The sequence below is a fragment of the Magnolia sinica genome, chromosome 13 (genome assembly GCF_029962835.1).
Source record: "Magnolia sinica isolate HGM2019 chromosome 13, MsV1, whole genome shotgun sequence".
In the NCBI taxonomy this organism is placed as follows: domain Eukaryota; kingdom Viridiplantae; phylum Streptophyta; class Magnoliopsida; order Magnoliales; family Magnoliaceae; genus Magnolia; species Magnolia sinica.
In genome coordinates, this window is record NC_080585.1 from 83,306,321 (window position 1) to 83,330,732 (window position 24,412).

General features: G+C 41.7%; 1 protein-coding gene across 13 annotated transcripts; it reads left to right on the forward strand.

The window, feature by feature from the left end:
- The first annotated feature begins 18,547 nt into the window (after positions 1-18,547).
- LOC131223931 (carotenoid 9,10(9',10')-cleavage dioxygenase-like) lies at positions 18,548-23,345 on the forward strand. Of its 13 annotated transcripts, none has more exons than XR_009160777.1 (6): positions 18,548-18,784; positions 20,061-20,701; positions 21,340-21,439; positions 21,534-21,768; positions 22,684-22,822; positions 23,101-23,345. XR_009160777.1 is itself a non-coding variant. In XM_058219531.1 (5 exons), exons 2-5 carry the CDS (start codon positions 20,523-20,525, stop codon positions 23,187-23,189), a joined length of 291 nt encoding a protein of 96 aa, XP_058075514.1. In that variant the 5' UTR covers positions 18,549-18,784; positions 20,061-20,522; the 3' UTR covers positions 23,190-23,345. The 13 variants fall into 13 exon arrangements, 5 of the variants coding, with proteins under 5 accessions (XP_058075514.1, XP_058075513.1, XP_058075512.1 ...); XR_009160782.1 differs by having other exon boundaries at positions 21,616-21,768; XR_009160779.1 differs by having other exon boundaries at positions 20,061-20,537; positions 20,623-20,701; positions 21,340-21,768.
- Positions 23,346-24,412: the final 1,067 nt, after the last annotated feature.

Genomic DNA, 24,412 nt, shown 5'->3' on the forward strand with positions numbered 1-24,412 from the left:
AAGCACATGCAAATGCGGTGCATGGATACGATTACCAAGTTGTTATTAGTCCTTTTCATACAGCAGGATTGGGAGCTAAAGTACCTTCCTCATATCACCATCCAAACAGTGATCAATTCTAGGGTCGTTAGTCCTAGACTTCTCATACGATCATATGGTTGTAGGTCGTAGCAAAGGGCTCGTCACCAATCAATGCACGCCTTTCATACCTTCGTTACTACACTAAGGCTCGTCACCTCAATGCGGTATCCAGGCATGCTCGAGGTCACTACAAAGGGCTCGTCACCAATCAATGTAGGCCGACAGCACGAATATAGTGTCCCATACCACCATAATCGGCTCACGAGTTCAGTTGCTCACTGGCCACTACGGGGAGGCTCGTTACCCAAGCGTAGGCCGACAGCTCGACCACGGTGTCTCATACCACCATGTCCGGCTTATGAGTCTTTGCGGATCAAGATACCAAGGTTAATAGGATTTCACTGGTAAGTTCGGTACCTTAGATTCAAACAGTAGCGTCCATACATGGTGAACATACATCGGACAATCGGGTTACTTGACGAACTCGACTAGCATGAGCGCACGTTAAGTTGAACGACATAGAGTGCGCAAACACTCCGCGTGGCCAAACCACTGCCGACAACTCTAATGCGACTCGGGTTTGTCTAATACGTCCTACGTGGCGAAAGCAATCTCAGCCACAATCCTTAAGGCAGATTACCGATTTCCTGGACTATTCATAGTCCCAAACACATTACACTACGACAGATATTCGCATTAAATGTAGAATAGTAATGGAACAACAACTTCAATCATGTGGTACTCAAGCATTTGAAGAATATCAACTTAACATAAATGAAAGCATAAGCAATGCTTGAAATTTAATAACAAGGAATGTAACTGACATGGAGGAAATCATACACATCAATAGGAGTGTTGAGAATCACTTCTCAACGCCCACAAGTAGTGTAATAAGTTACACTTTAGATCATTCAGGCATTTCTACAAACACTTAGAATACATAAAACAACATACATGACGTATGTTGAAATACAAGCATTTGGACAATTCCTTTTACCAAGGAGTTATCGCACATACATCTACCATACATACACGACAAATAATCATGGCAAACACAAGTGCATATTTTATACGTATACGGTACTTTATACATACACATAGAATACACAAATCTCAATATAATACATGCATATCAGGAACACAACATAAACACAACATTTGGCATGCGAACTCTCATCCATAACAAGAATAAATCATTAACTGGCATTGAAAGCCTTGAAAACCATAACCTATACACTTAAAGTCCGCACCTTAAGCCAGAAAAGAAACACCGAACTGATTTAGGCGAGTTGTCTTCGTCAACGGCGATAGCATACCCTACAACAAGGATAGAAATGAGATACAACAATACCAAGACTAATCTAAGCTCTAACACAGATTAGGGTTAGGTTAACTTACCCCAAGATGAACTCAGAATCGTCAGAATAACGATTCAAAGTGAAGGTTCAAGGATGAAGAAGAATCGGAAAGAATCTAAGATGATTCACCAAACTTCTCTCTCACTTTCTCTCTCTTTTCCACTCTCTTTCCAAGCTAGGGTTAGAGAAAAATTCGTATGGAAAAGAGAGCTAGGGTTTAAGGACTATAAATAGGCCTATCTTTGATGAAAATAACCCCAAGGCAAAGGTATACTTAGGTTATAACCAAAGTAAGCTTCTCTCGATCCAACGAAGCACTTCTGGTGGGCCAAATACCATGAAAGGTCGGACTTTAAGCTCACTGACCATGGATCTAGGTCAGGCTGAGTTTTCATACCGACCGGCTCTTCAGATCAGCCGTGGCGGACCACACTCAATTCAACGGTCATGGAATCTCGATCAGGTCCACAAGCACAAGGATATGCCTGGGCCACCTTCCCTGATCAGAGGGTGAAATTGGGTCAGAATCCAACGGTCAGATTGCTTAAAATCATCGCGCAAGCGACACGACTCAGATTTCATAAAAGCTTAATAAATATCCAACCGTTCTCACACTCTTCACTCCGAACTCAATCAAATCGACCCAGAACATCACATGGACTTGATTTTCGAGATGATATTCAAGCCCAACATAGTGACCGCAACAGCCTAAGATCATCGCTATCGGACTTCCGACGCGCGGTCCAGGTCCGATCCAGATCTTCTAAAAATTCCCCGCTAACTAATCTACACGTTTTGAGTTATGCAGATCGAATTTAAAGTGATTGATGCGAATTTCACAAGCAATCGAGTATAGCGCTAATTACCCCAAAAACAACTACTTAGGGAAAGATAAGCACAAAATTTCCCGGGTCATTACATTTATGATGTCCATCATTTCCCATTCTTTTAGTGCCAGTGCGGCTGCTAAGGCGTGAGACTTCTCGCGGCTGAGTGCATCCGCCAATACGTTTACTTTCACTAGGTGGTATTGTATTTTAAATTTGTAGTCCTTGAGGGTCTCCATCCATCTGCGTTGGCACATATTCAAGTCCTTTTGGTCAAATAGGCATTTAAGGCTCTTATGATATATGTTAAGATTGAATTATTCGCCATACAGGTAGTGCCTCCACATTTTAAGAGCAAACACGACAACTGTCAGTTCCAAATCATAGGTCGAATAGTTCTGTTCGTGAACCTTCAATTGTCGATATGCGTAAGCTATCACCTTATTGTTTTGCATGAGTATGCATCCCAATCCTTCGTGTGAGGCGTCTATGTATACTGGAAATTCCACTCCTTCAGGCAGCGTGACCACGAGCGAAGAGGTGAGTCTATCCTTAAGTTCTTGGAAAGCTTTCTCGGCCTTCTCATCCCATTGGAAGCGGGCATTTTACTTTGTTAGATTAGTTAATGGATAGGCTATTGTGGAGAATCCCTTGATGAAGTGTCAATAGTACCCTGCCAGGCCAAGGAAACTCCTGACTTTGGTGACCGTATTGGGTTTAACCCACTGAAGTATAGCGTCGACCTTTGTTGGATCGACTGATATACCTTGGCGATTTACGACGTATCCTAAAAACTTGACTTCCTCCTTTCAGAATTCGCATTTCGAAAGTTTGACATATAGCTGGCAATCCTGGTATTTCTTGAAACACTTGAGGGAATTCCCTGACTACTGGAATTTGGTTCATAGAGATTTCTTCTAAGCCTAGTACCCTTGCTAAGGGTTCCTTTTTCTTTCTCCCTTGTATTGTGATGGGGGAATGTCTGGATAAGGTGAGGGTGATTCTCCTAGCTCTACTTTCTATAATCGCCCTGGTCTCATCAAGCTAACCCATCCCAAGGATTACATAGAATCCCTTCATGTTCATTTTTACTAGGTTGGCCGAAAATTTGACGTCTGCCATGGAGATGGGGCAGTTTTCACAATATTTGGTCAGTTCTATTATCTTACCCAAGGGTGAAGCCACTGTGATGGGCCCTTTCATGCTTTTTTACTTCTAGGCCCAATTGCTCTACTATGGAAGTTGAGATAAAAGATAAAGTAGCCCCATAATCAAATAAGAGGATGACCGGTACATCTTTGATAAAGGTCGTACCTTCTATTAGGCTGGGGGTAGTGTCCGAGTCCTCCAGCGACATCATGGTGTACAGGTGGCCTTGTGCTTTCTGGGATGCGATCGGGGCGGATTGTTGCATCTGGGTCGGGATGAGGTGACCTTCATCTCTCATTTTCTTGAAGCAGTTTTTCACTTCGTGGCCCATCTTCTTGCAGTAGCCAAATCCAGGACGACTATCTTGTTGCGTCTTCTCTTCGGTGATGATGTTCTGTTATGGAGTAATTCTTAGCCTTTTATTTGGCATCTGCGGCGTAATAAGGTTAGTCTTGAGCATCTTCCCCATCTCGTGTTGCTGTAGTCTAGCCCGTGTCCTACAATTATCATCATTTTCGGCTCGAGTGGCTTTATCGATTGCGCTGGTGTAGCTTGATAAATCCAAGCAGTATATCTTGGAGTGAATTGAGGGTCTGAGACCATCCTTGAATCGTTTTATTCTGAAGTCCTCGTCTTTGACTAATTTCGGCGCGTATCACGATAATTCAGTGAACTTAGCCTCGTATTGCACGACGGTCATTTTACCTTGGGTGAGCTTCAAAAATTCAGACATCTTTTCATCTCAATATGAATTTGGGAAGTATTTCTCGAAGAACTTCTCTTAGAATTCCTCCCAGGTCCAGGTGTGGTTCTCAGGAACGGTCCTTTCTGTTGCCTCCCACCAATTAACAGCCTCTCCTTTGAACTTAAACGTGGCCAGAGGAACCTTAAGGTGCTCTGGGCATCCCATGGTCCTTAATATCCTCTTAGTTTGTTTTACCCAATGTTTGGCTGCCACTGGATCGGGAGTGCCTGAGAACTCAGGGGGTCATAGTTTCAAGAATTTTTCTAACACGAAGGACTCATCGTGGCGCTCCAAGTGAGGGGGGGCCGGTGAGGTGACACAAGTAGGTGGTGCTAGAGGTGTCGTGGCCCTTGGGAGGGTATTGTGAAGTTATTGTTGTAGGTCGCCCACGGTCTGTTGAGTTGTGAGACTCAACCCGAGTTCTCATGTGTGCATGTGTGTGTGTGAGTATACATCTCGTGTATTTTGGTCCCACGGTCCTACCGGTCAAATTCCGGTGACCTACGACCTTCGGATAGTGATTGCGGTCACGCTTGAGTTCGGTCACATAGACCTGACTCGGATTGACCCAAGACCTATGCCATTGCGACCGCATCGTCGCCGCGGTTCCAGCGCCATCTCATGTGTAAATCTGATGTGTTCATCAAAAGTTGTGGGCCGCGTATTATTTGGACCGTTGATTGCATTTTTGGTGGGACCCACCTGATTGCACATTTTCCCATGTGCACTATTCCCTATGTACGCCACCTTTAGCCTAGCAATGATGGCTTCTTTTCTCAAGAAAATCATGATGAGATTAGCTTCTCTAGGCAATGATGAGCTACCTTATCCCATGAGCAATGATTGTTTTCTCTTTTCAAAAACTCATCTTTTTCTAAGAAACTAATCATTTCAACTCTACAAACTCTCTCATCTCCCTCTCTCTTTCTTCATTTCTTTCTTCTTCTCTTTGCAAATGCCCTCCAATGTCCACCATTGCTGAACTTTTCCAGCCCTCTTTCCTCTTCTTTCCCCCCAGATCTAACCATCAAAGATCCATCATCACCATTGAACCTCCTTCCTTGGAGCTTGAGGAGCATGGTGGTTGAAGAATCTTTAAGATCCAACAAGTGGGTGAGCATGTAGGATAGATTGCATGGTTTTTTTTAAAGATCTTTTGTTATTTCATATGGATAGTGTAGGACTCACCACATCAATGGTGAAGGTCTACCACTCCTTGGATAAGGTTTTTAGCCATCACTTGCATGCATGCGATCTTGATGGGGCCATTCTCCATGGACCCCATCTTGATGAGATTTCCTTTCTTCTTCTCTTCTCTCCTTTCTGTGGTTTGGAGGTGATGATTATGTGGCACACCTGACGTGCCATGCAACCAGGATTTTCAAATTTTTGGGACATCCAGGCCCAAGTTGTCGGACACCCAAGCCCAACTGTGCTGCCTAGTTTTGCTACTTGATTTGGAAGGCCTTTGGGCATGATTTTATGGATTTTCTTGGGGAGGGGCTAGGCCTGGGAGTTGTGTGACACATCAAGGTGGACCCCACCTTGTGGAATCTGTGATTTATTTCCCATTTATTAATTTTATGGGCTGATCTAGACATTAACATGTTACTGTCCAGATTGCTGGAATTTTTTTTTATGCTGTAATGTATGGGTTGTAGGCCTTGTTTGTGATCTCTTTTTCCCTAGTTTCTTAGACTTTTCTTTGAGGTGTGGACCTCACCTAAAAGTATGTTAAACCTTACCTTTAAATGTCCCTGTTTGATCACCTAAAAGGGTGGGCCAAGGAGGGTGGACAGTCCAGATTTTTCTGGACTGTCCAGCCACACTATTTGCTGGAAAATCATAAATATCAGCCTGATTTTGAAATAGTGGGTCACCTTTGTGGATCCCACCTTGTTGTATACTTACATAGAAAGGTTGGCCTTGCATTTTTCCAAATTTACATAGACCTAGGCCCACTCAAATGGAGTGCTAAGGTCAGGGACAGCAGTATTGCTGCAGCAGGAAAATAAAAATTTGGACCTTGCTGTCCATAAATTGCAGGAGTTAAATAAAATATTTTTACTATCTCAAAAATTCTAAACTTTTGTAGGGAGGTGTCCCACCCATGGTAGGACCTATCCACACAATTTGAGGGCCAAAGGATCCCATTTGGGCATCCAAAAGGGTAGGCCAACATACTGGACTGCCAGAAATTTCTGCTGTGCAGTCCAGCAACATAGTCCCATAAAAATAAAATTTTAAAAATAATTTCTAAGAAGGTGGATATATTTCTAGATACCAACTTGTTGTAGGCTTGATGAGGGACCTTGAGTCCAAATTTCAGGAATTTTGGAGGCCCAGAACCCACCCATTGGATGACCTAAATTCAGGACAGTTATATTTCAGCAATATTTCACCCTGGATAGATTGTATTCTTTAAATTAATTTAAATACTTCTGAATATCCTAACATCAAGAAAATTTACAGATAGGTGGTCCACCCATGGTGGGACCCACCTACAAATTTTTAGGGCTAATGGAGCCCTGTGCATACTGTGACAAGGGCCGGACTGACCCACCACGTTCGGACGTCCAGATTAACTAGATTTTCTGGATAGTCTATTTTATTTAAATTAATTAAAATACTTTTGACTGTCTAAGAATCATGAAATTTTGTGGAGTTATGCCCTACCTATGGAAAGACCATCCTACAAACTTCATGGCTATCAGGCCCCTGTACTGACCGTGGTGCGGCCTACAAATTTGGGTCAGTTTTGGGCGAAATACCCAGGCCCGTAGGACTACCCACCACGGGATGCCCCTACCTTGGGCTGTTACTGGGCCTATATTCCAGCAGCATGACCCACTTTTAATGTGTATTGTGCATTCCCCTCTCATCCGGTGGGACGTACTGTGATATGTGTGGGTCACCATGGGCCAGTAACCCATCTAGATTAAATAAATTTCTGGATTCCAGCAGGCCTAGGAAGTGGGTGGGCTGGAATTCCAGCAAGGGGCCCAAATTCGCTCCATAATTGATTGTTTTGGAGCTGTTGTGGCCCACCAGATTTAAGGGAGTGTTGCACACACTCCTTGCCTTATTTCCTTAGACATTTTTGGGCGTAATTAGTGCCTCTTAAGGCCCACCTTTGTTGTGATGTTGGGGGTTAGCCTTAACCAGATTTTTGGTAGTTTTATAGGCCCAATGGGCTGGAAACCTATTTCTTAACCCAAGATCGTGCAGGGCTTGGCCTTATTGTTTTACAGGCCCAACGGGCCGTCTATAGACTGACCATATATATTTATTAGCCGTGATGCCCTCATAAAATGCTTAATTATGGGCTGACTTGCGGGGCCCACATAAATGTATATTGTAGAGGGCCTTGCTAAGTCTTTGGGCTGATGTGGCAAGGCCCCCATTGTCAGTATAGGCCTTGCCCATGTTTATTCTTGGGCTTATGGGCTGCCCTCAAGTCCACCATAATGTATGAATTGGATGGCTTTTGTTTTGGGCCATTTCTTTAGGGCCCATTATGTGATATAGTATATGCATGTTTGTGTTAACAAGTAGGCCTTGTGGACTTAGTTCTTTTGGATAGGCACATTGATCTTGGGCTTATACTCTCCTATTTATTGTGATGGACTTATGGGCAATAATACACAAGAAGACGGGCCCTTGGCTGCCGACTAAACTAACCCTGTACTTAGGCCAAAAGTGAGGCCCAACTCACTTGTGTTAAATGTGAAACTTGCCCATGTAAATGAATTACTGGGCTGCCCATGAAGCCGACCACAATATGTGGAATTATGACCTTTGTGGTTGGGCCCAAACCTTACTTGAGGGCCCACTATATGGCCTATGAGTTGGGCTTGGTGTATGGCCCACTAGACCACACATTGCTTAGGCCTTAGATCTTTCATTATATGAGTAGTGGCGGGCTACCTCTTGGAAACCAGTTGAGGTTGAATGTCCTCCTGGATGATCTTAAGGCAGGCCCATGGGTTTCTCTATGGATGGTTAAAGGCCCACCATATACCCTAGGCCATTTATTTAAGGATCAATGTGAATGTATGTGGAACTTACCTTAATGCATGTTTTATTTAAACCAACACGATTTAAATGATATTTAAACTCGCAAGTATACGAATCAGATGCAGATACGGTACGTATTACGAGATCATTCCCACGAGGACTGGTCGTCACAATTCAAATCTATGATTCTCCTTAACTAATCCATCAAATAATGGAATGAATTACTAAGCACAATTTTATGAAAAAAAACAATTAATTAAGAACAGGGAAGAAAATTCAATCAGAAAGAGAGCACTAGGACTTTCGAATCCACCCCTAATTATCCTAACCCTTGTTTTGTCTGTTGATTCACCTTGATCTAGATTGATACCACTTAATTAGAGAAAGCACAATCTGTGTCCTTAATCGGGCATACAGACTGTCTAATTCCTTTAAGCAATGCCATGAATGACATATCCCATATCCTTGGTCGGGCATAAGGGATGTACAATTCATTAAAGCATCCTGTTTCTCCCTCTATAGGAAACCTGTTCTTGATCAGACACAAGCACCCATAATAAGCATCCAAACAACATCCATATATATACTTTGGTCAAGTTCATAGATAGAGAAGTATAGAATTTAAACCCATAAAGCCCACTTAAAGAAAGAAACAAATTAATTGAAATTCAAAGTAAATCAACCAATACAGGAGCTAATCAAATTAGGGGCTTCATCTCAGCCCTAGCTGAGAGATTAGTGACCCATAAAATCCATAAAAAATATTAAATAAAATTCATAAAAAAAAACGTCAAACCAAACAATCTCTCTCTCTCTTCTTTCTTCTCTTTCTTCTCTCCCTTGCTCCAGATCTGAAATCCCCTCGTTCTCCCTCCTTTCCCACATCCAAAACTCCCCTTTTATAGCTGTTGGATGGCTGGGATCGGTGGCAGAGTCGTAGAAGGACTCGAAGTGTAATTTTTCACAGCCGTGATCGGTGGGCCCCACAGAGGTGTTTTCTGGAAAATCCACCCCGTCCATTGGATTCAGGACGAAATTTCAGTCAAGAATGGGTGGTTTTGAATGTCCATTGACACGGCCCAGAGAAGAAAATACAAAAAGATCAGTTTTGAACGTCGCCGGGTAGCCCTTTTGTGGCCTCTGTACCGCACACGTGTGTTCGCATGGGAGTGGAATATCAGCATGGTTTTGTAGTTCTCGAACCCATCTACACGATGGGTGGCTCGGATCGGCCGTACGGGTGACGTACGGGGCCCACAATCCTTCGCAAAAACGGCCAGCGGTCGTCCTTTACGCGGACGCGAAAACAACTTCCGTGGCAATGGTGGGACCCATTTTGATAATTATTTCAATAATCCGATCCGTCCAATGGATGCAGGACGGAATTTCGATCGAGAATGAACTATTTTCACTGTCTGCTGATGCGGCCCACGTGATTTCCTGCTCTACCGTCCAACCTGCTTTTAAACAGTTAGATTTCCATAAACGCTCTCTTTTGAAATTCGGTCAGCTACAAGTTGGCAATAGGGACACTGGAATTCTGGTGGACGGCTTGGATTGTCCGTTTGGACAATGTATGGGGCCCACAAGAGCAACCGACGGTGGTGTTATGCGAACGCTGTAACGGCTATTGCCGTTTTTGCTGAAGACGGTCGGTCAAACCGACTTTGACGCGTTTTAGCGGTCGGGTGTGGCGCGGCTACACATGTCCTCAATACACATGCCACCCATGTGGGGTCCACTACGATGCTGTAGAGAAATCCAATCCATCCATCTTGTTTCATTTCTTATTTAAACCGTATGGGTCAATTTTGAAGTATATCCAGATTGTAAGCGGGCCTAAAATTAGAGATTAATGGGCTGATCTGTCCGTTGACCCACTTCTCGAGATATCCAATGGTTGAAATTTAATATGTACGGTTTATTTATGGCCTCCAGGCCATATATGAAGTTTTGAACTGATCGGATGGCGGGAACCATGTGATCTTGCATTCTGGACCCTTTTCGGGTCTCTTTATCGTGCTTTCCTCAGATCCCAGGCGTGTAAAATCTTCACTATTGGTTTTCTGGAGTCCATCCCATGCTCTGGAGACTTTGGATCATAAAATCCATGCCTTTAACATCAATTTTCAATACACACTCCTGATTTCATCCTGTAATAAAAACACGAGTAAAACACTCCATTAAGCCTCATCATGTACGTTAATTTAGGCAATTTCTGGGGTTTGATATGCAATATTTGACCCTGATCACAACCCCCAACCAGCATTTTGCTAGTCCCGAGCAAAACGTGCGAAAAATAATTTTAGAAATAAAAGACGATTCCTGTAAACTCAAGTGACTTGCGAACAGATAGCTGAGATGTGAAAATTCTAAGATTCATGAATGGTAAGTAGAATTTTCTCCTGAAATCAAGCTCACAGTAAACTTCATAATCAAGTTCAACATATTAATCCATTAATTAGAACATTCCTAAACATTGAGTTCCACAGGTGTATAGTATAATCTCAGCTTACAATCATTAAGAGTTCCAATAATCAATTTCATGCTAAAATTGGTAATTAACAACAGAATTCCCGACAACCAACACTAGCATTTTAGATTAACCTTTCAGCCTTCATTTTTTTTTTTTTTTTTTTTTTTTTTTTTTTATGAACAGTACGCCAAGGAAGGGAATCAAATCCTCACCTACAGGGAGCAAACCTATGGTGAAAACTCGTCGCCTCATTTTTTATTAGTCAACTATGGAGAATCAAATCTACACCTATAGGGAGCAAACCTATGGTGAAGATTATGTGACTTAGCCTTTTAATTCTTCTTTTTACCAAGTTAATCATTCAGTTATCGAACCAAAACTTAATGTGCAAGCGAGATGTGATATGTGAAATCATGACTCAATCAATGTTCACAACGTCTAATCATGGATTAACAATTCAAAATTGACTGTGAAATCAAGCAGATGGCCGAATCCAAGAGTCATTAGTTACCAACATCATGTATCTTATAATGTTAAAATCACAACTATCCTTCAAAATCACTTTGAATTCACTAGAAATTCAGAAAAAATTTTAAAATTTTCACAAATCTTGCTCAAGACCAAGAAAATGGAGATTAGGTATCCTAATCTCCCACCCCCAACCTAAAATCTACATTGTCCTCAATGTAAAAGAAACAAGCGTGCAATGCATATGGGACAACGAAAATAAAAGAGGAGTGATGAAAAGATAATACCTGGATGGAGAATCAAGAAGCTTTCTCAAAATTTGTGAAAAATGTCAACGTAAAAGCGAGTTAGCACAAGAGAGAAATCAACATAATCAAAAATAACAAAAAGAAAACAAAAGAAGATCCTACCTATACCACTTTCGCAGGTGCTCTCGATTGCATTTAGCGCATGCAACAAGCCTTTAAACCCCTAGGTTACCCCTAGTGGACGAGTTGTAGTCTCGTGAGGGTTTGCAGTAATGTTACCCACAAACATTGAAGTAACTAACTAAGAAAATTGAAAATGAATGAAATAAAAAGCAATACAATAAAGCAAAAGGCTGGGTTGCCTCCCATGAGCGCTAAGTTTAACGTCTTCAGCCAGACAAGAACGGACCATGAATGAAATAATCTTTATAACCAGGGTCCGCCAAAGAAATTACCTCAATACTTTCATTAACCGATCCTAGACAAGTGATGTGAGTTCCCATGAACTGTGCTATCTGAAATAAGGCAACTGACACTGTCGTCAAATAATTTAAGGACTTCTGCTCGAACGACTTCTTCTATGTTAGGATCACGCTTCCTTTGCATGTTATGCGATATTACCACAGCATGATCCATCCATACAGTGGGGCATACTCCCTGGATTTTTTCTATCTTCCGTTCAATTGTTGCCTTATATGCTCTAAGAACATTAAGCAACCTGCTCGCCTTTGTCTTCTCAGAGTTACAAACTGTGCTGTCAGGAAGAGTCTCAGAGGGATGAAGAGGTTCCACTTTCGCTCTCCAATTTTCAGTCTCCAATATAGGAGTAGAGTCGAGCAATGCATTGACTTCATGGATGGGACTATCAATGTCAAAATCCATGCCCGATTGTGCTAAGCAGGTCTCAAGAGGATCTTCAAAAGATGTACGGAAGGAGTCCTGCACAAGGCTCTCGATCATGTCCACTTCAAATATGTCATCCAAATCTGAGGGTTGTTGTCCTGCATTAAAAACATTGAGTTTAATATTCATGTTACCAAAGGACAATTTCATAACTCCATTCCTGCAATTGATAATAGCATTAGATGTGGCCAAAAATGGACGACCCAAAATGACTGGGATCTGACTATGAAGATTCTGGACAGGCTGAGTATCTATAACTATGAAATCCACTGGAAAATAAAATTTATCAACCTGGATTAACACATCTTCAATAACACCCCGGGGCACCTTGATAGATCTATCGGCTAGTTGTAATGTTACCTTAGTCGGTTTCAACTCACCAAGTCCTAGCTGCTCATAAACCGAATATGGTAACAAATTGACACTCGCCCCTAAATCAAGTAATGCCTTCCCGATCTTATGATCTCCTATGCCGCAAGAAATGGTGGGAGCTCCTGGATCCCTAAATTTAGGAGGGGTGTTATGTTGAATCATGGAGCTGAGCTGCTCTGCAAGGAAGACTTTCTTATGAACACTCCTGTGATTATTATTGGCTTTCATGGGATTATTTGACTAATTTCTAGACCTTAGCAGGCCCAGGAAGTCAAATGGGCAAAAAGTTTATCAAAGGGCCTTAGATGTACAATTTTATGGTTAAAACTTTATTTGGCTGTGGGGCCTACTGTAACATCCTGAATTTTCACAGTTTTAGATTTTCAAAAAAAATCCATCAATTTTTATTTTTTTATTTTATTTAATTAACCTAAATATTACTTAATAACCATTAGCACTCAATGTCAATGTATACAGGGGTGATACTAGTAAAGAACCACACCAGTTCGATTAATCAGCCGTAGGAAGCCAATGAATCCGCCCAATCACTTGAATATCAGGTGTAGTGTAACGCTCACCCAATCAGAACAGTGTCTTGGGGCGTCCACATAGGATTTGCCACAGGACTGTTCATTTAAGCCACTCATAGTGAGGTATCACAAATAAATTAGACCAAGATTAACTCAATTTAATAGACCAGACGAGCCTTGATAGAACCTGGTGCGGGCCTCCAAGCCAGATGGACGTTTACACTTAGCGACAACCCGTGCGGGCTATACCGCGACATGGGAAGGTCAGAAATTATAAAAATTCAAGGGAGCATAGATCTCACTGGGCTTGGGGACCATCGCGGACCGCGGACCCAATGGACACCCAGAAGTGGAATCTGGCACTTGTCAGATGTGCCCCACCAATGCCAGAATTGGAATCTAGCACTGGTAAATAAAATTGAGATTTCAGGCATTTCAGCTGTCGAATTTCTTCCAGATTTATGGTAAAGGTCTAATGTATTTTTCTACGCTCGCCCACAAAATCTGGGTCCCGATCGTGGCACGATGACCGTTGATCGCAAATCAGACTCATGCGACCAAACCCCATATCTGATCATCCCCAAATTTTGCATGGCCCTTCATCGGGCCATGGAGCACCTATCTTATAAGTTTCATGGTCAGAGGGCCACCAGAATTGCCCCGGTTATCCAAACAAGCTCTAGACCGCTCGTTGGTGGACCACTAGTTCTAAAACTATAAAATAATGTTCGTCTCATTGGGCTTGACGTCCATCGCGGGAATCGAACCTGGGTACGGTCCAGAACCGGTCAACTTGAGCTGAAGGACGAGTACATGAGAAGTGCAAATACCCTAAAGGAAGGAGTTGGAACTTAAGTGAATTGAGTCGTCCACTCTTATGCAAAGTTGAAGATTTCGGACCGTCGGTTTGCGACCAAGCTTCACAGGTGGAGTAAGGATATTTCCCTGCTCATATTCGTATAGTCGTGGCCTCGATCGACCATTGGTGACCGTTGAACAGACTTCTAATTGTATCTGTCGATCGACGCATCCAAATGGCGGGCCGATCATGTTCATACGTAAATCATCATTAGGGCTAACTATCCTACGGTGTATATCAATATGTATACCCTATAGTAGGCCCTAGATCTTGAAAAGACCCTCCCATAGGTCTAGTATAGTAAAAACCCAACATTTGGGGCCATTTCCACCAAACCTGGCATTATAAAAGGGCCTCATTTGGGCACCCTCTCTCCCCATACGATTTTGCCCTAGAGAAGGAAAGAGAGAAGAGAGAAAAATGAGAAGAGAAAGAAGAGAAAGGATGAGAAAGAGAGAGGAAGAAGAGAGTGAAGGAGGATGTTGTTGATGGTGGGGCCTAAGGAAGCTCAACCTTGCAACTCTCTACCCCTTCTCCAAGGAAATCCCTACACCACAACCACAAGAATCGTCCATTGGTCGTCTAGGTAAAACCCCTCACCCATTTTTCTTGAAATCCATGTATTGAGGAGAGATTAGCATGGATTCTAACATACAAATGCTTGCTTTAGGGATTCCGGCCGTTCAACCCCAAAAATCCCCGCTCCTAAGTCGTTCCCAAGCCTCCAATGAATTCGAAGGTGTGGACTATTACTCTTAGGTGACCTAGCACTAATTTTAATACGAGATTAATGATTTTGATTGCTTGGATGTTATATTGGAAGGCCTAGGGAAATCCTAGGAATTGTATGTTAGTTGGAATGGTATGGATTTATATGATTGGCTCTCTCTCATGATGTCGTTTATGTTTCTCACATGATTTGATGTATGGATGATCATATGCTCATGCCGTGTTGATTTTTATATGTTGTTTACTTCATATTACGTATGATTTCATTACTCTTGTGTACATGATTTCTCAACATGGAGGAAGTGTTAACTTCCTCACCAACCCACACCACACACATACATTTTATTCATAATGTTAATAGTTTGCTTGTTAGAGAAATTTGAATTGTATGTTGAACAACATGAGAACATGGTGTTGAATATGCTTGATGTTACTTTGATAGTTGGCATGCTATGAGTCCCTATTCCTATCCTTGGGTTGGTCGGGAATTTGAGAAGTGACGGTAGTCCCATCAGTTGGACTATACTATGGCTAGACCCATGCGTTTGGGCGGGTGTGTGCGGGTGGCTATAGTTCTACTACATGGGTCCTTTGTGCCCGATGTCACTCGCCTCATGCTCGCCCGACTCAGGTGGTCTAGCCTACTGTCTGACCAACCTTGATTGTTAACCCTGCTTGTTCACACTTGTATGGAACCTGGAACACCCTACAACCGTTGTAGCTCATCAATAACTCACTTGAAATTTGGTCCACAGCCTCGTGAGCCGAGCATGGTGGAATGGGACACTGTGTCCGAGCTGTCGGCCTATGCTGGGGTACCGCGCCTCCCCATAGTGACCGTAAGCGATCCCTTTCTCATGGCACTCCTCATGTGCTTGAAGTCGGGGATGAGGAACCCGACGGGATCACGGACTGCGGGGTCTCAGCCTCACGCATTGGGGGGTCTTGGCCTCACAACCCGTTTAGAGCATTGATACATGGGGTGTACTAGATTCCCAAATCTGCTGGATGAATGGACCTAACTAATCACACGGCTAACACGATCATTGCATCGCACTAGTTAGGGTGGCGACTCGGCAGTCGAGGTCGCACTGAGGGAGTGTTGGCATTGGCGATCGTTAGATGGTGTCGCACGAGGGAGCGTTGTGGTGAGGGCATGCATCATGTCATGCTGCATACATGCGCATTAATAAGATTACTTAGACGTATGTGATTGTATGCTTTTCATTAAGATCATATTATAATTGATGCCTGTGATAACTTAAGGTTAATGGCACCCACTGAGTTGATCACTCACTCCCACTCTGGGACGGTGTTTTAAAACACCAACCAGACCCGTTCATAGATGCAGGTGACTCAAGGCTTGAGGAGCCTGGTGAGGCGAGCTTCGAGGAGGAGGACGAGCTGTCCTACTTCCAGTTGTTGGACGGTTCTCCGCCAGCTTGAGAGGCGGGATTGGATCGCTGAGCAGGGGCTCAGTTTTATTCCTTTTTGGAGTTACTATTCTTTTGCGATTTTGTTAGGTATCATCTTATGCGACCCATGTATTCCTTTGGTCATGTATACATATACATATATATTTGTATTCAGTCTCTTTCATTTCAGTGGACTTGTGTGGATATACTTCATGTGCCAGGAGATTCCAGGCTGCGCATTTAGATTGGATCGCATATTAATGAAAATTGGCTGTAAGTGACCTCAGGAACTTGGGAGTCGAGTATATGTACGACCCCCGATTTCTAGGGTGTTACACCCACTATATTGAGAACTTGTGTACGTGTTACATATTTATATTTTCTTATAATCTTTGGGCTTAATCAGTGCATTCTTTTGGGTCACTTTTAGTGATCTTATGAGGACCCCGTCTTAGATCAGATTTCTAGGGCATCCCATAGGCCCAGAGTGGGCTGGGACGTCCCAGCTTGGCCCAACCATATATTGGACCGACTTCCACCATTTTGATAGACTTGTGGGATGAGATAAGGATAGTATTGGGCCCTTGGTTGCCCACTTAAATTGCTAGTTATTGGGCTGATATAGTTGGGCCTATTTCATCCAAACTTAAACTTATTTTTTGGGCCGTATATTGTGTACGCGGGCTGCCCACAAAGTGCAACTTAATGCATGGATTCTATGTCCATTGGGAATTGAGCCTCGTGCCTTAATTCCCCTCTTGGAGTCCATGTGTGTTAAAAGTGGTATTATATTTTTTATGGCCTATTATGAGAAATATATGTATGTGGTTACCTTTATTTTTATCTTAAATGTAGGCCTTGGGCCTTCTATCAATATAGTTCATGGTTGATATGCTTTTTTGGGTATTATTAGTTAAATGTCCCCATTATGGACCCCTATAGGCCCGGTTGTATTTAAGAGTGATTGGATAACCATCTTAGAATCTTGCTAGGCTCATTTCTATATTACTTAGATCCGTAGCTTGTATACTTAAGCTCGTGGGCTACTCCAGGAAAATGGGCCCCCACTAGAAGTTGGATTTCTTAAGGATATTGTCTAAGTACCTAGTCTTGGTTCCTTCTTGGATAGGAGGAATGTAATTTACATTGTATATCGTCATATAGTGTGATTAAATTTATCCTCATGACCCATGTACATCATTGTATGCTTGGTTGACACTATGTGTGTGTGGTCATATTGTGTCATTGGGCATTGCATGTTACCTTATCTAAGGGACATAGCATTCCCTCTTGAGCACGTTGGATGCTTGGAATTGATGCATGGTTGATTGTGTGATTTATGCATCTGACATTGCATAACATATGAGCATTATCGCCCTTGCTTCATCAGGGCTGTAGCCTCCACAGATACATCGTAGATGGCCATGTTTGGACACCGGAAATGTTACTTGAGCATACCGGGTGCATAGGATGTCCATGGGTGAAACTCCCAAAACTTCCATGGTATCAAGGATCTGCTCCAACGCCGTGACCGAGTGGAATATATGAGCGCACGAAGGACTTATACCGTTAGGCTGCGACTCCCACTGTCGTGTAGTCGGTTGGATAGGGGTGTGACCTTACTCGCCTGATGTAAGGAGGCACTGCTAGGTTAAGTCTGACCAGCTCGTGAATGGGTTCACTACCTTCAAGCTTTGCTGGTGATTGGCTGTCCACAGGCAGGATAGTGAGGTATCTTACGCTCATTTGACTGTGTGAGGTCTGTAGAGTGGCAATCACCCAGCAGTGTAATGGACCCCGATGATTTCCTTATGATGGAAATGTACTTGATATGTGGGTTGGATATGAGCATCGACATTACTTCACATTGCATTGCATCGGTTATATAAGCCTCATATTGTATCGCCATGGCATGACGCCCAGTACCCTTTGCATTACCATACTCATTGTATCATATATCCTTGGTATGACTTCCCGCGTTATTATACTACCTTTGTATAGCTTCTTGCGTTCATGACAACTTTGCACTACACCAAAATCATGGATCTAGAACGGCTAAGGATTTGTTTTTAAAACGATTTTAAACCATATATAATTTGCCACGGTTTTGAACCGTTTTTGAATTTCTAACTCCATTCAACTTTTTAATGGCTGAGGTTGCTGTTCGAACTGCTTTTTTGGTGTGTCCCACTTGGGTTTTGGATCTTCCTGATTTTTAAGATCCTGTTTAATTATTATATTTGAAAAGTTACGGACATGGTGGATTTGATTAAGATATCTCCGTGGACCCCACATAACCCCAGGCGGCACTAAGAAATATCTCTGCCTAGGGTCACAGCCCATTTGATCCTTGCGTGGTTTCCCAAATCCGATAAAACCCTAATCTCGATCCCTCTCTCTCTGGCGATCTCCCTCTCCCTCTCGATCCCTCCCTCTCTCTCACGCGATCTCCCTCTCCCTCTCGATCCCTCCCTCTCTCTTGATCTACCTCACTCTCGATCTGCAATCCTTACTCCGCATCCACCAACCGCTGAAACCCTGCCGCATCTCCGGTCATCAATAGCAATACAACGTTTTTGAGCTCCCTCCTGTTGCCAATATGAAGAGGTAATGTTGCCTTTTGATTTTTGTGTTCATTTTGGTTTTGAATCTCTGTTTTGAATATCTGTTTGGATGATGAAATCAGCTGTAATAGAACCCTAGTCGAAGCTCTGTTTGCTGAGAGTATTATCTTGAAGTGTATATTTTTTTTTCTTTCATGCTAATTGGCACGGGAGTGGGTTGGAGTTCAATAAAGTCAGTTTGGATCTTTAACCGTCTTTTTATCCAACTCGATTGGTAATGGTTTTTGGCTGGTTTGGTTTTAAATTATGAAATGTTATCTCCCTAGGGCCGGGCCTATAAAAATAATATTTTGCCTGGCATATTGACAGTTCTATGTCCGTGTGAAATCCACTCTGTACATGATGGTACTGATGTTCTACACAAGTGGCACGTTGGCTGGAAAGGGTACGATACAAGTTGTGGTACTTTGATTATAGGTGATCAGTTCTCTAATAAGGGCCCGTTTGGATGCCTATAAGTTGCATTTCACCTATAAGTGACTTACAACCTGTAAGTCACTTACATGTGGAAAGTTACATTTGAAAAACATGGCAAAGACCTGTGTTTTCACTTACTTGTAAGTGACTCACAGGTACAATGGTCGTCCCTCCCTCCCTCCAAGTGATTTATAGCTTACATCCAAACAGTCAGCATGTAAGTGACTTTCACCTGAAAGTGACTTTCTGGTGAAGGTCACAACTTTTTTAATTACAGGCATCTAAATGACCCCTAATGATGCAATTGTGAAAATTCAACGGTTCCCATGCTTCACCGACAGAACTATATGAGAATCCTGATAGACGGCGCATGCAATTACCAAACATGCTTGCAAACCAGGACGATCAAAACCAGTAATCAATACCACATTGATGCTTTCTCAATATGGTTGCTTTAGTGGTCATCGATCAAATGGACAGAAATGTCTAATAGTGGAACGTTACACAGAAAATCGTGGACCCTGCTTGGCTGATGCATCATGGGGCCATAAGCCATGTTGCAAGGAACTTTGGTGTGATGCCTTTGTTTTCCGAGCAAAATCATTTGTTGATCTGGGGCAATATAATTCCTATAACTCAAAATCAGCTTTTCTTTCAATTGATGTTGTGTTGTGCTTGTTTTTCTTTTATAGTGAAACTATACGAAACTGGTACCATTTAGCCCCCAGTTTATCATCCATGTTGTTTAACATAAAGTAGGGCATGTTTCCTTTTATTGATCTTGAAGAATGTGTTGTTGAAATTTGTGCTCTTATGCTGTTGGAATGATTTTCTTTTTGTAGATGGATAACATGGAGTGCTTTTTCAAGGAGAAAATGGGTGTCATTGCTATTTCAGGGCTTGGTTGCAGAAATATGTGCTTTGACTATAGAAATAGCATGGAACCAGAGCTGGGAAGGTGCAGAAGAACAGATGGAAAGAAATGGTGATGCTCTAAGGATGTGGTGCCGGATCAAAAGTACTGTGAGCGCCACATGCATAGAGGCCGTCAACGTTCAAGAAAGCCTTTGGAAGGCAATACCACTGCCAACAACAACAACACCACCACCACCACCAAAAACACCATCGATTCCAACACAAATCTCTCCATTTCATTCTTCTTTAATTACGGAGAGAATATTTTGTATGTTCAAATTTAAATAGTCTTACTGGGATCCACCACATTGCTTGTAGAAACTAGCAGAGCTGAATTACACTGCTGCGGCCTCACCATAAAGCTGATTCCAAGGATCGATCTACAAGCTATGGCCCAAAAACTGGTATTCACCTTTCTTTTGTCCAGAAATTTGATTTGGCAGTGATTTTGGTCATGCATGGCCCAAAATCTGATATTTCTGTTTTCAGTTCATCCGGGTCCGTGTGATTTAATCAACAGGTTGGATGGCAAATAAACATTACAGTGGGCCTTGGGAAGTTTTTAATGGTAGGTGTTCAAAACATTCAGCTCAACCATCTGAATCATTTTCAATGTAGTCTAATGCAACTCTTCATGGCTCATTTTTCTATTAAGTAGACAATCCCTAAGGCAAATTCCAGTCTCTCTCATTTAAGAAATGAATGTGAGGGTTCTAATTCACAAACTTTTCAATGCTACTCGGTTTCTGATGTTAAACTAAGGCCATTTAATTTGAGCCATTCTCAGAAGACGAGGAAAAAAAAATAAAAAATAAATATTAACAGACACTAAATGAAAAATAAATCACAAAATGCGAACAAAATGGGTAAGAATTTAATGACCCATAAAAAAATTAATCTTTTATCTTTTTACAGGAAAAAAATCGAAAAATTAAAAATAATAAAAGATGAAAAAAAGCCGTTTTTTTTTTATAAGAAAATTATTGTAATTTTCTACTCTCCTCTTAGAACTCTGTTTGCACTTCAGCTGAGTAGATGTGTATGCATTTTATTTGGAAACTCTTGCCAGCAAGTTGATTCCGGAAGTCTTTCAGTCCTGAAAAATGCAAAAATGCAAAAAATACAAAATTCTTAGAAGCTAGTTGTTCAACTATCTTACTTCCCAATCTCATAAAGCATTAGGTAATGATTTCTATCCATGTACAGGTTTGAGGAGCAAGAGGCTCCTGTTTCCAGGCATGCCCTTGAATCATTTCTACCAAATAGAGAAGTGGGCTCTCCAGCACTGAACTGTAGAAGTGCTACCGTAAGCCATGTTGTTTGATTTTTTAATGTCCTCAACTGTTTTTCAGTCTCAGAAATTAAGTATTTTTAATGCATGCCTCAGCTTCTGTTTCCAGGCTAGACTAGTGTACATGTTTTCTACTTCTGAAAAGGTGTTGTTTCATCTGCTGCACGTGGTGTACATATACGTCAATCCAGACCAGTCAAAACATGGCTCCATTGGTGGTGGTGAACGTCCTAAAATTCACTTATCTGATAATCAGAACCAACCAATCGCTGGCCATCAAATGGGTTGTTAAAAGAAGAAAAGAAAGTTCATGAAAAACAAAAAGAAGAAAAAGTTCATATAAGGTAATGGTGTTAGATTTTAAATTCAAAATTTCTCCCCCTGGGCTGAATCTAGTACTTGGTTCATGGTTTTTTAGCAATTGTCGGTTTGGTTATTCCATTGGGTTTCTCCATATTTATCAGTTTCTCGTCAATCTATGATTTGGGTGCATCTGTTTCTTTCTGATCCGAATTGGATTTTTTTCCAAGTTAAATTGGGTTTTATTTGTTTGGTCTTTGGATGAATTGAAATGTGACTCTTAGATCTACTACTTTTTTCTTTCACTTCACATTTCATTGTTGCTAGAAAAGAATTGACTATCACTCAGATGCACCATAGCCCATCCCAATCGTCATTAGATGATCCTTCACCTGTTTCTGGATGGTCAAGAAAACTATACAGGTATGATCTAGAAAAAAAAGTCTATAGATCAAATGGTTAGAAAATGCTAATTACTATAATTTCTTTCCATTCATCCAGAAAAAAAGTATATAGATCAAAGTTTATTTGATTTTGCTTACAACAGAAAAGCCATTTTCAGAAGCTGAATTATGTTCATTTAAATTTAGTTTGGCTGAAGTGGAAAACAAATCTCTGATTTCACGAACTTATTTGTATCTTAAATGTCGTACCAATTTATCTATGAATTTCTACGTCTTATCTAAAATGTCGTACCACCACTATCAAATATCAACAGACATTCAAGACATTTGCTCTATATGGATCGTGTGTGCCTTGGATAAATAACTTGGCATTTCATAGTGATTGATTGATTCTAAAATGTTTGGAATTATATGATTTGTGATATTTGGGATATTTTGATAAACATGATGCATAAGTGCAGTATATGCCTTTTGTTAGTGTTTGGAGCAATCAATAGTTGTGAAACTAGTTCCATTACATTAACTAGAATTCTTTGCTTGCTTTACTCTTTTCAGGAAATGGTGAAGGGTGGGAAGCTAATCTTCTCATTTGATGCAACAAAGAAAGCTCGCTTTGGTGTACTCCCACGATATGCAAAAGATGAGCTTCAAATCAGATGGTTTGAGCTCCCAAATTGCTTTATCTTCCATAATGGTGAGTTTTTTTTTTTTTTTTTCCTTTAATAGACCAACAACAATCCCTTGGGAAACATTTCAAGCTTACTATGCCTGATTTGCATTTTGCATCATAATCTTATATGTCATATCAAGCAGGGTTAATTGGCCTGGGCACTGAAGGGTCCCAGATGTGTGTTTGTGTGTCTAGTCCTTTGTAACATGCTCCCATTCTTCAATCTTGATCATTAGTGGGGAGACTTCTTTTTCACTCAGTTACCAATTAACTTCAATTTCTGTAGTTATTTATATTCTTAGGTGGGAAGCGCCTTGTTCTTGTGGGTCTAGGAGATGATGATCAATGCATTGAGGAGGGAACTTCGCACGCCATCTCTGCGAAGCTATAATTTAAAGTGCTAGCCTTTATTGTAGCTTATTTTGTAAATTTGATTTTGCAATGAAACATCTTCAAGCACGTTATTTTCTCAAGTTTTTCTTTGGATTAATCTCTATTTTGATGGAATGTAATAAACTTCTGTTAATTTATTTCCCTTGATTTTAAAGTTCATGTGTTTATCTGGGTTTAAAATTGTACCTAAAATTTCGTCTTAAAATCTGACCGTTGGCAACGTCTAGGTATAAACCGTTTTAAAAATTTCTACCCTAAAAATGACTGTTGGCACCAGAACGGTTTAAAACCGTTCCTAAAGTTCCGTCTCAGAAATTGGAAACGGTACCCAAAACGGTTTTGAACCGTTCCTATTTTTCTACGACGCCGGAAGGGCCTTAAACCGTTGAAGCATTTAGGAACGGTTAAAAGCCGTTCCTAAATGACGATTTTGGTATTCTGTTAATAAGGCTAGTGGTGTTGGCTTTAATCATGTCTCATTCCTGTATCTCCTATTATTCTTCTGTGCACTATTATCACACACTTACACCACCCTCTAAGCTTCTCTAAGCTTACGCACGATTGATGCATGCAGGAGATCCTAGGCAGGCGTCGCAGTGGCAGAGTTTGGATTAGAGCTAAGCTTGAGGACCCAGTATTGCAGACTTTCTTTCTTCTATTATCTTATATATGTCCTTTTAGACCTTATGTAAGCCTATAAAAGTTCAAATTCTTAGTGGATTTTGTGATGTGTGCCCTTTGTTATTATCAGATATACTTGCTGTGATCTTGGGTATGCTCGTATTGGAATGATTATACTTTATGGAAATCCTCCTTGTAGGATACCAGGATCGGAACCTACCTCAGGAGCCGAGAATGGGGTACTACAGAGGCTGTTGCGGCCAGAACTGGCCATCGGGTTCCTTGTAAGTCCGGTTACCGAGTCTAGGGCGTGACATGGGTCCTTTGCATGAATGTCTTTATTCGTCCCAAGATGGAATAGAATGGTGCCCATGCTTGGGTATCAGGGGGTGCCTGTCCTGGGGGTGGCCCTGGGAGCGAGGCTTCTTGGTGGGTTACTGATAGAGATGGTGTCGATTCTCCCACGACTGTTTCCTGAGGGGTGCCATTTTCAGTTATACGTTTTGGAGGTACGGATTTTGCTTGAGTAACCTTTCTCTTGGGGGCCATATCTTCTATGGACAGGGAATTTTGATTAGAGTGGTGACTATAGTCTTAAGA